The sequence below is a fragment of the Arachis ipaensis genome, chromosome B03, assembly GCF_000816755.2.
Source record: "Arachis ipaensis cultivar K30076 chromosome B03, Araip1.1, whole genome shotgun sequence".
Lineage (NCBI taxonomy): Eukaryota > Viridiplantae > Streptophyta > Magnoliopsida > Fabales > Fabaceae > Arachis > Arachis ipaensis.
Genome location: NC_029787.2, coordinates 6,617,813 through 6,631,087, shown reverse-complemented (window position 1 = coordinate 6,631,087; position 13,275 = coordinate 6,617,813). Strand labels below are relative to the sequence as shown.

Sequence of the window (13,275 nt, the reverse complement as noted above, 5' to 3'; positions counted from 1 at the left end):
CAGTTATTATAATTATTGACATAGTAAAAATATTTTGTCAAGTTTGATTCATCCTTTTACAGGGACTCTGCAAGCAAGTACCCCAGCAAGGCAATGCTGGGTCGTCGTCAGAAATCTGAATCAGAGGTTCCAAGATTCATTTGTTCCTTCCTCTTTCTTCCTTCCATTTATTTCCAGTGAAAAACAACATATATACTTTTTTCATAATTTCCAATTTAAATATAATCACACCCTAATATGTAAGTATACCGAGAAGCCAAAAAATTCAAGAATGCTATCTAGTATTTACACATTAAAATTAATTACTAAATTCAGCCGTTATATATTTGTGTATAAATACACATATAATTTTATTTATTTTTAATATATATTTTATATTTAAATATTATATTCCAGTAACTAATTTTAGTGATTGATTTTAGTATATATCTAATATAATTGTTAAATCATCTTCAGTCAATAATCAATTATTGGACCACGGCTAAACAAATGCTGAAATGCACACACTCACTATTTTATTTTAAAATTACTCTTTTATTTTTTTTTCCTCTCAAAATCACAGTCATTCTTGTCCACCTTCAATCCTAAATTCTCCTAAATCTTAAACTTTAAATTAGTTTTACTTTATTTTAATATTCGTTTTACTTAAATTTTGAATATTTTTATTGTTTTTAGTTTTAAATTTTTTTTCTAATGTTCATTTCTTTCCAATTGTTTGGTAATTTTTAGATTAATGGGGTGAATTAATGTTGACTCTTAACTTTTTGTTTAACATGAATAATAGTGATAGATCAAAATTAAATAGACTTTTATTGCGGAAAAATAGAGGGAAGGGGTTATATGTAAACAAACTAACAATGATATAAATTAAACTCATAAGCCAAAAATGATTTTCATGATCATATAAAATTCAAACATATTATTTGTATACAAAAATAAGCTATCAAAATTAGCTACTAGTATGAAATATATGTTAGAATACAAATACACATTAAGAATAAATTAACTACATATGTATTTATACACATATACATTGGTGACTGATTTTAGTGTACGAATAGCATTTTTGGTTTACAATGTTAACTATATGAACTGGAATTGCAGGTTGATCCATATAAATGGCTGACATATCAGGAGGCTTATGAAACAGCTATCAGAATTGGTTCAGCCATGAGTAGCCGTGGTGTCAACCCTGTAATAACCCACCTCACCATCTTTCTCCCTCATGCTAATTTGTAAATTTAACACAGCTAGTATAACTACCTAGCTAATATTTCATTTTATATGTCATCAATAGGGTGATCATTGTGGGATATATGGAATTAACTGTCCAGAATGGATAATTACAATGGAGGTATATATAAATAAATATAGTACCTTGAAATTTTGTAGGGGAAAAAATGATACTTGATCAGCAAGAAACTGTTTAGTACTAAACTTGATTTAAATTTGGTGGCTGCAGGCTTGTAATAGCCATTCAGTAACATATGTCCCATTATATGACACACTTGGTATGTTTTTCATTCCTTTTCTCATTGATTTCTAGATGCTTTTTATTATTCCAAACATTTACCTAATGATTCTTGAGGTACCTAAGAACAGGTCCAAATGCAGTGGAGTTTATCATAAACCATGCTCAAGTTTCAATAGCATTTGTACAGGAAAACAAGATTCCTTCTGTGAGTTCTACTTCCTGAGTTTGCATTTGAGTTAGTTCTTCAATTTGTTGGAGATGATATAACTGTTTCTGTATTTCACAGATTTTGTCTTGTCTTGGTCAGTGTTCTTCAAATCTTAAAAGTATGTCAAATGATTCTACTTTCTTTCAGTTTCTGAGCTTCTGTTATATTAAGGCTAATTTCCTTCTTTTCAATGCTAACCAACTTCTACAATCTAATAATGTAGCTATTGTGAGTTTTGGTAATGTTTCGACCGCGCAAAAGAAGGAAGCCAAGGAACATGGTACATCCTGCTTCTCTTGGGAAGAGTTTCTCCAGTTGGTAGGAAACAAAGATTGATTTTTAATTGCATATTCATGTTTAAAAGCAAAAACTTTGAACCACTTTGATTTGTTTAATCCTGTATGTTCTGCTCTGCATGCAGGGGAACTTGGATTGTGATCTACCACCAAAAAAGAAGACTGACATTTGTACAATCATGTACACAAGTGGAACAACAGGCGAACCGAAAGGTGTCATACTTAAGAATGAGGCTTTCATGGCTGAAGTTTTGTCTATTGATCAAATACTTCATTTAACAGACAAAGCAGTAAGATAACAATCTTCTTGAATGTTCACAAGTTTCATACCACACCTTGTCCTGTTTTGATTTTTCTCTACTCATAATATGTACTACTTGCTGCAGGCAAGCGAAGATGATGTGTACTTCTCTTTTCTTCCTCTTGCTCATGTCTATGACCAGATAATGGAGACCTATTGCATTTATAGGGGAGCCTCAATTGGATTCTGGCAAGGCGTAAGATTCGGATTCAGTTTTTATCATTAGTATTTTGCTCCTTTCTTGTATATGTCTCATTTTGATGCTTCATTCCATGTTAATTGTTTCAGGATGTGAGGTACTTAATGGAGGATGTTCAGGTGTTGAAGCCAACTATATTTTGTGGCGTTCCTAGAGTTTTCGACCGTGTTTATGCCGGTAGAGAGACATTACTTTTGTCCTACTGCTACCTTAGCTCATAAATGTCATATGTTATAACCAATGACTTGTGCCTGAAGGTATCAACAGCAAAATTTCATCCGGAGGAGCGTTGCGAAGTGCATTGTTTCAGTATGCATATAATTAGTACGTTTCGCCACTAAACAATTCTATTTTAGACCCTTAATTTCCAAAATCATGCAAAGTAATTAGTCTAGATTCTGATGACAGCAAGTTGGGATACTTAGAGAAGGGTCTTCCACAAGACAAAGCAGCACCATTTTTTGATAGGCTTGTATTTGACAAGGTAACTGCACTTTACTGTGATTTCTGTTGGTGAAATTTGACCTGAAAATTGGATTGATGTTTTCTTTTATGACAGATAAAACAAGGCTTAGGTGGAAGAGTTCGGCTTCTGTTATCCGGCGCTGCTCCTCTGCCTCGGCACATTGAGGAGTTTCTAAGGATCACTAGTGGAGCTACTTTGGCACAAGGATATGGTATGATAATATGATATTAGTATCTTAGTTATAATTCTCTTGATCATACTAGTTACTATGTTATATTGATGTGTTATCATTTTGATTATGTGACAGGTCTTACTGAAAGTTGTGGAGGATGTTTCACAGCATTAGGCAATGTGTTTTCCATGATGGGAACAGTTGGAGTCCCTATGACAACAATTGAGGCCAGGCTTGAATCCGTGCCGGAGATGGGATATGATGCACTTTCCGGTGAACCTCGTGGCGAAATTTGCCTTAGAGGGACTACCTTGTTCTCAGGTTACCATAAGCGTGAAGATCTTACAGAAGAGGTCATGGTTGATGGCTGGTTTCACACAGGTAAGTTCTTAATTGTTGTTATGGAACAAACTTTGGAGAATGACTTCAAAATTGTGTTTCTGAATGATTTTTGAAACCATTGCAGGTGACATTGGAGAATGGCAGCCTAATGGAGCTATGAAAATCATTGATAGGAAAAAGAATATCTTTAAGTTGTCTCAAGGAGAATATGTTTCTGTAGAAAATATCGAAAACAAGTATCTGCGATGCCCTCTTATAACATCGGTATATTTCTGTCACAGAACAATGCTGTTAGAGATATAACCATTTATGTAACTCCTCCTGTTAGCTAAAATTCATTATGTAATAATTCTATATAGTTTGTAGAGTGATATTTTTTGTTCCTATGCAGATTTGGGTCTATGGAAACAGTTTTGAGTCATTCTTGGTGGCTGTGGTGGTGCCAGATAGAAAAGCCCTTGAAGATTGGGCAGTGAAGCATAATTCATCAACAGATGACTTTAAATCTTTATGTGAGAATTTGAAGGCAAGAAAATACATCTTAGATGAGCTCAACAGCACTGGTCAGAAACATCAAGTATGCACATGATTTCTTGAATTATAATACAGTATTCTGATATTGGTATTGGTAATAATGGTGGTTAAATTTGACATGAATGAAATCTATTCTCTTCAGCTTAGAGGCTTTGAGATGCTAAAGGCAATTCATCTGGAACCAGCTCCCTTTGACATGGAGAGAGATCTAATAACTCCAACATTCAAATTGAAGAGACCACAATTACTCAAGTACTATAAGGTTTGTCTTATGTTCTAATATGCTAAAATGCTATTCATGTAAGAAAAACAAATCAATATTGTGTTACTGCTTATTTTATTTTCAGGATTGTATTGAGGAGCTATACAAAGAAGCCAAGGGAACCAAGGTGTGAGCAAAGTGGCAAGAGAGACTTTTATATGCACTATTTATATTATACTATTTTCTATATGATACAATGAAAAATCCAATAAGACTAGTTGAAGATATATTGGGCATTGCAAAAGTTGAAACTTTATTTGTTTAGAATAGCAAGCAATGAATTTGATGGAAACCCAAATCATCCTGTAATATATATTCCACAGTAATGAAATTTGATTTTACATTGTTTACACATACAATGATACAAACTATATAGGTCATACACAAATGAGCCATGAAGTAATGAAGTTCAACAAATGAATGATGCAAAAGACAAAATAGTTCAATTTACACAGAGCAAAAACCAAGAGTCTAAAATGCTGCTTCTTTTTTTTTTCTGGTATGTTCCTAAAAGAGGATAACCACCAGGGCCCAAATGGGATAAACCAAGAGAAGGATTATGCCAACAGAATTGGATATGCCATGGGCTTTGGTGAAAGAGTTTCTGAATCCACCAGAGGCTCTAATGTGTTCTTGCAGCAAATAACATGCTATGATTAGGCATACTACCACACCAACAATGTTGTTTCTGAAAGTGGTTGCAATTAGAGATGGTGCAACAACAACAAGAAGAATCAATGCAGCAGGCAGTTCCAACCAATCTGCATTAACATGCATTACTCAGTATATTACTTGTTATTATCAAATTAATAGTCTCTTAGAATTTAAAAGTGACAAATTCGTCTCTCATAAGACAAACTCATTCCTTGTCATTCGTTTACTAAATATTATTGAAATGTATAACAAGAATAGCAGCAAAATATTTGCATGTTCAATGAATTGATTAACAACAAAGAGATTTCACAGATTATTGTGAACAAGAGCAGGGTTACTCTCAAGTCTTAGATGAATTTGTATGTATCATACCAGGGAAGTGTTTTGGAAGGAAAAGCCTTAGAACAACAGCAATAATGGCAATCCATTTTCCAATTTCTCCCCTGCATTAGCCAAGAATAAAAAAGAAATTTAATGTTAGAGAAAAATGATAATAATACAAATCAAAAAAAGAAAAAAGAAGAAAGAACTGTAACAAGATATTGACCTGAATACACCAAAAATAATTGAAGGCAGGCTGAAAAAAATATATGGAATGAGTAGTGCTGTAAGAATGTTTGTCTTCCAATTTGTACGGTCCAAAATCAACAAGTAACTGTAGAAAATAAACAGAAGTAATAAGTTAAATTTTAATTAAACAAATTTATGTATATGAAGGTGATTACTATTTTAACCAATAACTGTCAACTTTCATATAATAGGACAATCAATATTCAATATAAGTTGCTTAATGCACTAATGGACCCTTCTTAGCACTATGATTGATTATCTCCTTTGATCTTATCAACAAACTATAAACTTATCTATCACACTATCACCGACCCATATTAATTAAGTATGAGACATTTAAGCCATACTAATACTTAGGTAAACCACTAAATTAACACTAATTTATTTATTTATTTTCTTTTATCTGCTAAATATATTCACTCAAAATTTAAAAGGGAGTATTGATAATAGTATAAAAATTTCTAAACAAGTAAAAACAAGATAAAGGGTGGATTAAAGAGCATAGAAGGAGAAGGAAGAGTTAGAGATAGGAGATGATGAATTATTATGGTTTGAGAAAACATACATAGCAGCAATGGCAGCAATCAATCCAAAAAAGGAAGCTCCAAAGCCTAAACCACCAAGCTTGATGGCATGATCAGCAAGCTTGTGAGCAGCCAAACTCAGCTCATTGAGATCAGAGCTAAGCAATTTTGCTGCTGCTTCATCTTGAAAAGCCATTGATCCCTTCCACATATCCTTTTGAATCAAATCAAGAAGAAATTTTATGAATGGAAAAGTCAAACAGTTATAGATATTATAGGTGGTGGCAATAATACTAAAGAGTTATTATTATAAACATGTTACATGACATGGTATGGTTGATTCCAGAAAGGCCACGTGGAGGTTCATTAAAGTTTTTGTTTTGCAATAATTTTTTTAAAGATTTAAGTTTCCATATATGGCCTATGATTACATTACAGCTGGCTTTTTCAACATCTGGAGTTTACTACTAATAATAATATAAATATAGAAGTAATTTAAATTGTATTTTGAGAAAGAAAAGTCCCACAAGTAACATATATGTAGGTATTATTATCTGCATGACTTTCATTTTTATGATAATATAATACTCACATGGATTTGCTTAGTATAGAATTTAGGAATAAACTTTCTTTTATTCAGTTCACTAATGATGTATAGTGTGTCAACAGTGAGTAATTAATTGAGCAAATATAAAGTAGTGTTTATTTTTAAAAATTAGAATTGAAATTATAAGATTGATATTTAATATTGTGTTTAATGATCAGAAATTAAAATTAAAATTTTTGTTTTAGAATATAAAATTTTAGTATTATTATAGGATAAGTTTTATCTAGAGTGAAAGTCGCACTCTATACTGTAATAATGAAAGGAAATAGCAAGTTTATAAATAAATATAACTAAAATGAATCATTAAATCGTTTTTCAATTTTCTAGAAAATATACATTTTTAACTTTTATTTCTGATTGATCCATTCGAAAATTTTCTGATATGCGCGGATACGACACCATTTGAAAATAATAAAAAAGGATTTTTAGTCTTTCTTCGTGAAGATAATTTTCTTTTCTCTTTTATAGATTTATTTTACTTCAAAAATATTATTCAATAAGTTTTTTTAAATTATTCACAACGATAAAGACTAATTCGTCGCGAATCAAAATTTTATTTAAAGATTTATTATTGACCAATAAATTACTACATATACAATGTGAGATTCGAATCCCCAATATTTACTTAAGCAGGATTCGATAAATCTTTTTAAAATAATAGAAACAAGACAATCAACAAACAAGATAAAACACAACAAAAATAAAAATAATAATAAAAACAGAAAGGTATCAATAATAATAATAATTCATTTATTTTGGGCTATATTTATTGCCATCTGTTACCAAAGATTGGGCTTCCAAATACCACAAAGATACAAACATAATGATTGGGCTTACATTTTATGTATCCTTTCGGTTAACGTGTTCATAAAATGTTCAATTGGCTGCTTACCGGAAAACAAAGGAAAAGCTTACCCAAAAAAAAAAAAAAAAGCTTACCAAAAAGAATGTTCAATACTTTAATCAATTTGATTCTTAAAATGGTTATTGTTATAAAACTATATGCCCAACACAAATATAAGAGTAGAGTTCAAACTTATAATTTCTTCCTCATCACTAAAAATTGATGATGTTTTGATAAATTATTAGGCGACAATTTAAAGAGATCATAAAATATTCCTCTTAAAAATAAGGGTAACTGTCATTGATAGTCTTTCTGTGCCACAGGTGGCAATAATATTATGGTTACAGCCGACTATGTTAATATATAAATAAATAAATACGTACAGATAAACATTGATGAATAAGATAAATTAAACAATGTTACCACATAATGACACACTAAACCAAAGTGTGGATGTGACATAACCATTATTCATCATATAGACATATATAATTAAAATATAATTTTCTATAAATGCATGCTTTTAACCCATACAGTTCTTAATCTTCCTCTGCAGCTAATACCCTATTCCTAAAAACTCTTTTCTAATCTTTCAGAAGCCAAATGGTATGCTCATCTTGGCTTCTTGGTACTAATCATTAAAGCTCAAGTAATTTTCTTAAAAATATAATAATTTATATATCTTTTTTTTATTTACTTAAAATTTTAAAATAAATAATTTTATGATATAATATAAAATTTCATGAATGAAAAACATAAAATTTGATTTTTATAATTCTAAAAAAATAGCATAAAACTTTTATAAATTATTTAAAAATTGAAGACAAGTAATTTTAAACTATAGAAATGATGAAACTTGCTTGGCGGCAAAACATACAATTGTGATAAAAAGTCCCACATATATTTCATCAACAATATCATAATAAACATCTTCTATACTTACGGCATCTATAATTCGATATGATATATCTATCAGAAATAAATGAAAATTTTAATAAAAAATATCAAAATTTACTACTTTTAGTTTTATTTAATATATTTTATAATAAATAAATATTAAATAAAATAAATTTGAGTTGTTTAAACTTGAACGAAGAAGTCTCTTGAAATGGACTATTGACTCGTCGCATTCTTTTCTTTGCCGTGTGAAATGATCCGATCGATGATCGTTGAACCTTTGATTTGTCCACATAATGAATTGAACTATACAATGCTACAGTGTTAGTATTCTTAATTCTTTCGAGAAAGAAATTAATCCACAAATATGAAATTTCTCAATAGAATAAGTATAAGGAGTCAATAACTTAAGCGTATAATGTGTACAATAGAGGTTTAGGAAGTATTAAAAATATGACCATTAGTGTTATATATATTGTCCTATCAGATTACGCTTTTGGGATGAACGGTTTCATGATATAGTATTAGAATTCTAGATCCAAAAGGTCAAGAGTTCGATTCTTAGTAAACCCTAAAATCAGCTTAAACTTCTGGGAAGCTTTTGGAATGAGTGGTTTTATGACATAAAGATAGTGATGTTCATTTTATTCATAGACCAAAGATTTAGCTTATTGTACATATTATACGCTTAGGTCATTGGCTCCCTAGCAGTACTATTCTCAATATATAGTGCTTATAGCTTCGTTCATAAATCACATTTTAATTATTTAGAGTTATTTAACAAAGAAATTGTACCTTTTCCCCATTTGAACACACAAACATACACGCGAATAAGGCGTGTGATAATGTCCCGATGACATATATATGCTAAAATGTGAACGCATGGAAAAACATATATATTATGCATGATAAAGATCGTTTATTAATTTCGAAAATAATTTGCTTGCTATTTACATATATTAATTTTAGGGGTGGCTAGTGGGCCAACTGCATCATCAGATAGGCAGTGTATTAAGCAAACTTTTTATATATGACAGTCTTCAAATTTTAATATCACCCAACTTTTTAGCGAGTTAAGCGAGTGAATATTATATTATGGATATAATGAGGGCGACACTTCCTTTTACAAATTGTCAGTTCGCTTAACATGCCAGATATGGAGACACCTAGCCGCACTTGTGGCGATCTTCTTAATTACACTATACGTACATTCATACAGAAAAATAATAAAAATATTAAATAATGTGAATAATAAATATATCGGATGTTCAATTTAATAGGTACATACATAATTATTATTACACAACAAAAATGGCATATCACAGGTACGTATCCTACAAACGTATAATGTATACGTAACCAACGACGGAGTCACGGAATTTCTTTAGGGCAGAGGGGACAACCTCTTCCCACAAAATATACATATTTAGAGAAAATCTAGGTTATTAAAATCAAACACAGAAGAAAATACCAGGAAAAAACTTCAAAATCGAAAAAAAAAAAGGATAATTAAAAAAATAAAAAAAAGTTACATATATATACATCGCACATATACATACACCAATTTACGTACAAACAACATGTCCATGCAACGTAGATAAAGCATATTTACAGTGACTCACATAAGACAAATTTGTGCTTCTTTTCTTCTTAAATTCATCTCTACCTAAAACCTTTTCTTATTCAAGGAAAAAACAACAAAAGTATTGTCGTAGGTGATGTTTTATTCATTTTGATGACATTGAACTTAGAATAATACTAAGGATAAGAAGGTTTTTAGGTAAGGTGGGTTGTCACATCTTGTATTATAACAATAACAAGTACTTAAAAAGGTGAAAACTCAGGTGCAGTCGACTGTAAAATTGATATTTGAGAGTCATTAGATAAAAATTAAGTCAAATCAATCAAATCATTTAACGACTATCAATATCAACTTTACGTAAAGTTAATTTACTTGAGTTTTCACCGCTTAAAAATTGGAGGTCTTGGTTAAGGACTTGATGGTAACTGTGGGACCCAAAACAAGTGGCTTCCAATCGAATGCAAACGTGTCATAATGCAAGAAGAACTCCACCAAATACACCCTACACAGCAGCACCACAAGATTCTTCGCCGGGCACTGCTTGTTATCCGCTGTGGGCTCGTCCACCTCACGCCCATTAGACCATAACACGTGTCTCAACAGCCTCTCTCCATCTCCAATAAACCTATGGCCCACAAAATCCTCGGGATTCTCAAAGATCTTCGGGTCCTTCGTAGCGAACGGCTGATATCCAAAGATCATCTCCCCTTTCTTGATCTCGTAGGCCGCATCGTGGCTCTGCACCACCAGATCCTCCCTCGCTTTGGCGTACTGGTACGGCACAGCAGGCTCTATCCTCAGTACTTCGTACACCACTGATTTGGTCAAAGTCATCTTATCCAACGCTGCAAGACTCACTACCCCGCCTTCGTCCCTAACAACGGTCCTGATTTCATCAGCGAGTTGCTTGTGTAAACCCTCCCCTGCCAAACCTATCCACTTGATTAGGATCGGAAACTGGTTCGATAAACCACCGAAAGCGTTGAACCCTAACATGAAAACAAGGTTGTGGCATGCTTCGTCTCTTTTGATTCCTAATTTCTCCGCTTCGTCCAGCACCGCCGTCCCCGCCGTCGATACTCCTTCGTAGAGCTTGTTGTAGCTGCCTTTTACGGCCCACGCCGGAAACGGCACCGTTCGGATCAGTACATCTTCGACGTAGTTGAAGATTTTCGGTAACCCTAGCGTTGCGAGAGGAGCGAGCTGAGCTCCGAGCCAGGTCTCCACGAGCTTCGGACCTTCGCTTCCGATGACGGTGGTGTTTGGATCCTTGTCAGTGAGGAGACGGAAGATGAAAGTGAAGGTGGCGGCACCGATGGAGGTGTTGTAGCTGGCTTCTTTGGACTTTCCGGCGAGACTTTCTTCCATGTTATTGAAATGATCGGTGAGAACGCTTCGGAAGAGAGGGAGGAAGATGTTGTGTTTGGAGGAGAGAATATGGAGAAAGAAGGATTTGAGGAGAGAGTGTTCGGGTTCAGTAGTATCTTGGAAGGCGCAGGTGCGGTAGCCGCCGGTGAAGGCGGTAGAAGGCATGAAAGTGCCGTCAAGGACGTCGCGCTTATCGACCTTAGAGTTGTCGAAGAGGATGGGGAAAGAGGCGGCGTCGAGGAGAGCGACGACCTTAGGGTCATGAGCAATGAAGGGACCAGGCGGCATGTTGGTTCTGATGACGGTGGAGTTGTACTTTTGGATCCTGGTGGCGAAGAATTCGTCGCGGCCTTGTTTGTAGAAGTAGTCGTGGCGGTCGTGTAAGGGGCCCAAGAACGGGAGGCCGTAGCTTCCCGGAATGGGCTTCAGCGGAAGATTATTATTATTGTTAGGGGCGGAGGATGCCATTTTTGTGTGATAAGTGTGAGAGTTGGAGCACTTGCTTGTATTTGCTGCTGCTGCTGCTTCCAAACACCATAAATAATGGGGAGGACGTGCTTCGCACAATCATTTAAATTTTTTTAGGAAGAAAATTTAACTAATTTAAATAATAAAATTTAGAATAAAATTAATCATAATTATTTTTTATTATGTTAAATTAATTTAATTAATAAAAAAATTTAAATGTGTAATATTATTCCATTAATATTATAACAAAAGTATGTTAAGTATCATGTAATAACCAGCACTTATGTATGGCAAATTGTTTTATTTATCACTTATATAAAAAATGAGGGTTATATACTCGTTGGCATATAATTGGTCAATTTTGCGTAAGTGAAGCTATTCAATTGTATAAGTATTTTATGTGTAGTTGTATAATTTTAAATGTGTTAAAAATATGATATGCAATCTTTAATATATGTTCAGAATTTATATTAGAAATTAGTGTATGTAATATAAAAAAGGGTAAAGTACTAAATTGGTCTCTTAGATTTTGGTGTAATTCTATTTTAGTCCTTAAGGTTTAAAGTGTTCTATTTGAATCCAAAAAAGTTTCATTTAGCATCAATTTAGTCCCACAGTGAGGTCAAAATTAAATAATTAACAAAATGTCCTACATAACAACAGTTCAAGAACAAAATCGATAATCTGGAGAACAAGTACAAGCTCCAGAGGTACAAAATCAACCATTGATGTATCAATACATTTATTTATCATTTTCTTTAGTTTTATAGAAAATATTTTATTTATATTATAAAAAATAATAAATAAATGTATTGATGTATCAATGGTTGATTTTATGCCTCTGGAACTTGTGCTTGTTTTCCAGATTATCGATTTTATTTTTGTACTGTTGTTATGTAGAATATTTTGTTAATTATTTAATTTTGACATCACTGTGGGACTAAATTGATGCTAAATGAAACTTTTTTGAATTCAAATAGAATACTTTAAACCTTAAGAAGCAAAACAGAATTACACTCAAAGCTAGGAAACCAATTTAATACTTTACCCTATAAAAAAAGTTCATCTCAATATTTAAAAAAAAGTTCGCCTTATCTTGTATTATTTCTGTATAACTTTTTTACCTAAAGATTTCACAGGATAAAATAAAGTTACACTTTTTAATTAAAAAAATCATCAAAGCAAAAATTTGAAAATTTTTCCTTGGCACGTATAGATTATCGTAATTTAACTAATAACCCCAAACCAAAATAGTTTAACTACTGAAAAAGTACTAAAAGCTAAGCTAATAGATGAAGTAACATGTATACTAGTTAATTAATTAATTCCTTATTTTAGCTGAATGAATAACTCACATTCTACTTTGAAGGACGATAGTTAAAGTCTCGAGAGCACAAAGATTACTGCTTAACATTCTAAATCTGACTCGACTTTCGAATATTTGAAATATCTTATAATTTCATCAATCCCAAGTCAAAGAAATTCATAAAAAAATAGACACATAAAA

General features: G+C 32.3%; 3 protein-coding genes across 5 annotated transcripts in view; 1 reads left to right on the top strand and 2 right to left on the bottom strand.

The window, feature by feature from the left end:
* Positions 1 to 4,738, top strand: part of LOC107628942 (long chain acyl-CoA synthetase 2) — a 6,622-nt gene extending 1,884 nt beyond the window's left edge. The window contains exons 2-19 of the mRNA XM_016331586.2: positions 63 to 126; positions 1,105 to 1,194; positions 1,298 to 1,354; positions 1,463 to 1,511; positions 1,603 to 1,679; positions 1,761 to 1,800; positions 1,906 to 2,000; positions 2,104 to 2,268; positions 2,365 to 2,475; positions 2,568 to 2,655; positions 2,736 to 2,802; positions 2,887 to 2,962; positions 3,038 to 3,155; positions 3,252 to 3,497; positions 3,583 to 3,722; positions 3,850 to 4,035; positions 4,135 to 4,254; positions 4,340 to 4,738. Of these exons, the coding sequence (XP_016187072.1) occupies positions 63 to 126; positions 1,105 to 1,194; positions 1,298 to 1,354; positions 1,463 to 1,511; positions 1,603 to 1,679; positions 1,761 to 1,800; positions 1,906 to 2,000; positions 2,104 to 2,268; positions 2,365 to 2,475; positions 2,568 to 2,655; positions 2,736 to 2,802; positions 2,887 to 2,962; positions 3,038 to 3,155; positions 3,252 to 3,497; positions 3,583 to 3,722; positions 3,850 to 4,035; positions 4,135 to 4,254; positions 4,340 to 4,387 (1,837 nt within the window). The 3' untranslated portion in view covers positions 4,388 to 4,738. The remainder of the gene's footprint in view (positions 1 to 62; positions 127 to 1,104; positions 1,195 to 1,297; positions 1,355 to 1,462; positions 1,512 to 1,602; positions 1,680 to 1,760; positions 1,801 to 1,905; positions 2,001 to 2,103; positions 2,269 to 2,364; positions 2,476 to 2,567; positions 2,656 to 2,735; positions 2,803 to 2,886; positions 2,963 to 3,037; positions 3,156 to 3,251; positions 3,498 to 3,582; positions 3,723 to 3,849; positions 4,036 to 4,134; positions 4,255 to 4,339) is intronic.
* Positions 4,544 to 6,387, bottom strand: LOC107628943 (cold-regulated 413 plasma membrane protein 1). Its single transcript, XM_016331587.2, has 4 exons — positions 6,044 to 6,387; positions 5,456 to 5,563; positions 5,281 to 5,351; positions 4,544 to 5,015 (listed from the first exon to the last, which is right to left on the bottom strand). Exons 1-4 carry the CDS (start codon positions 6,211 to 6,213, stop codon positions 4,762 to 4,764), a joined length of 603 nt encoding a protein of 200 aa, XP_016187073.1. The 5' UTR covers positions 6,214 to 6,387; the 3' UTR covers positions 4,544 to 4,761.
* On the bottom strand, positions 9,845 to 11,832 carry LOC107628946 (allene oxide synthase 3). 3 transcript variants are annotated; one of them, XM_021117944.1, is made up of 2 exons: positions 10,322 to 11,832; positions 9,845 to 10,176 (listed from the first exon to the last, which is right to left on the bottom strand). In XM_021117944.1, coding segments are annotated over exons 1-2 (1,449 nt in total). In that variant the 5' UTR covers positions 11,769 to 11,832; the 3' UTR covers positions 9,845 to 10,174. The 3 variants fall into 3 exon arrangements, with proteins under 3 accessions (XP_020973603.1, XP_016187075.1, XP_016187074.1); XM_016331589.2 differs by having other exon boundaries at positions 9,845 to 10,181; positions 10,327 to 11,832; XM_016331588.2 differs by having other exon boundaries at positions 9,845 to 10,173; positions 10,319 to 11,831.

Bases quoted from the DNA above. Each gene is read 5' to 3' on its own strand.
- LOC107628946 (XM_021117944.1), bottom strand. From the start codon at position 11,768: ATGGCATCCTCCGCCCCTAACAATAATAATAATCTTCCGCTGAAGCCC.
- LOC107628943 (XM_016331587.2), bottom strand. From the start codon at position 6,213: ATGTGGAAGGGATCAATGGCTTTTCAAGATGAAGCAGCAGCAAAATTG. The intron at 5,564-6,043 runs GTATGTTTTCTC...TATTTTCTACAG, and splicing joins ATTGCTGCCATTGCTGCTAT to TTACTTGTTGATTTTGGACC. The intron at 5,352-5,455 runs GTCAATATCTTG...TGGCTAATGCAG, and splicing joins ATTATTTTTGGTGTATTCAG to GGGAGAAATTGGAAAATGGA.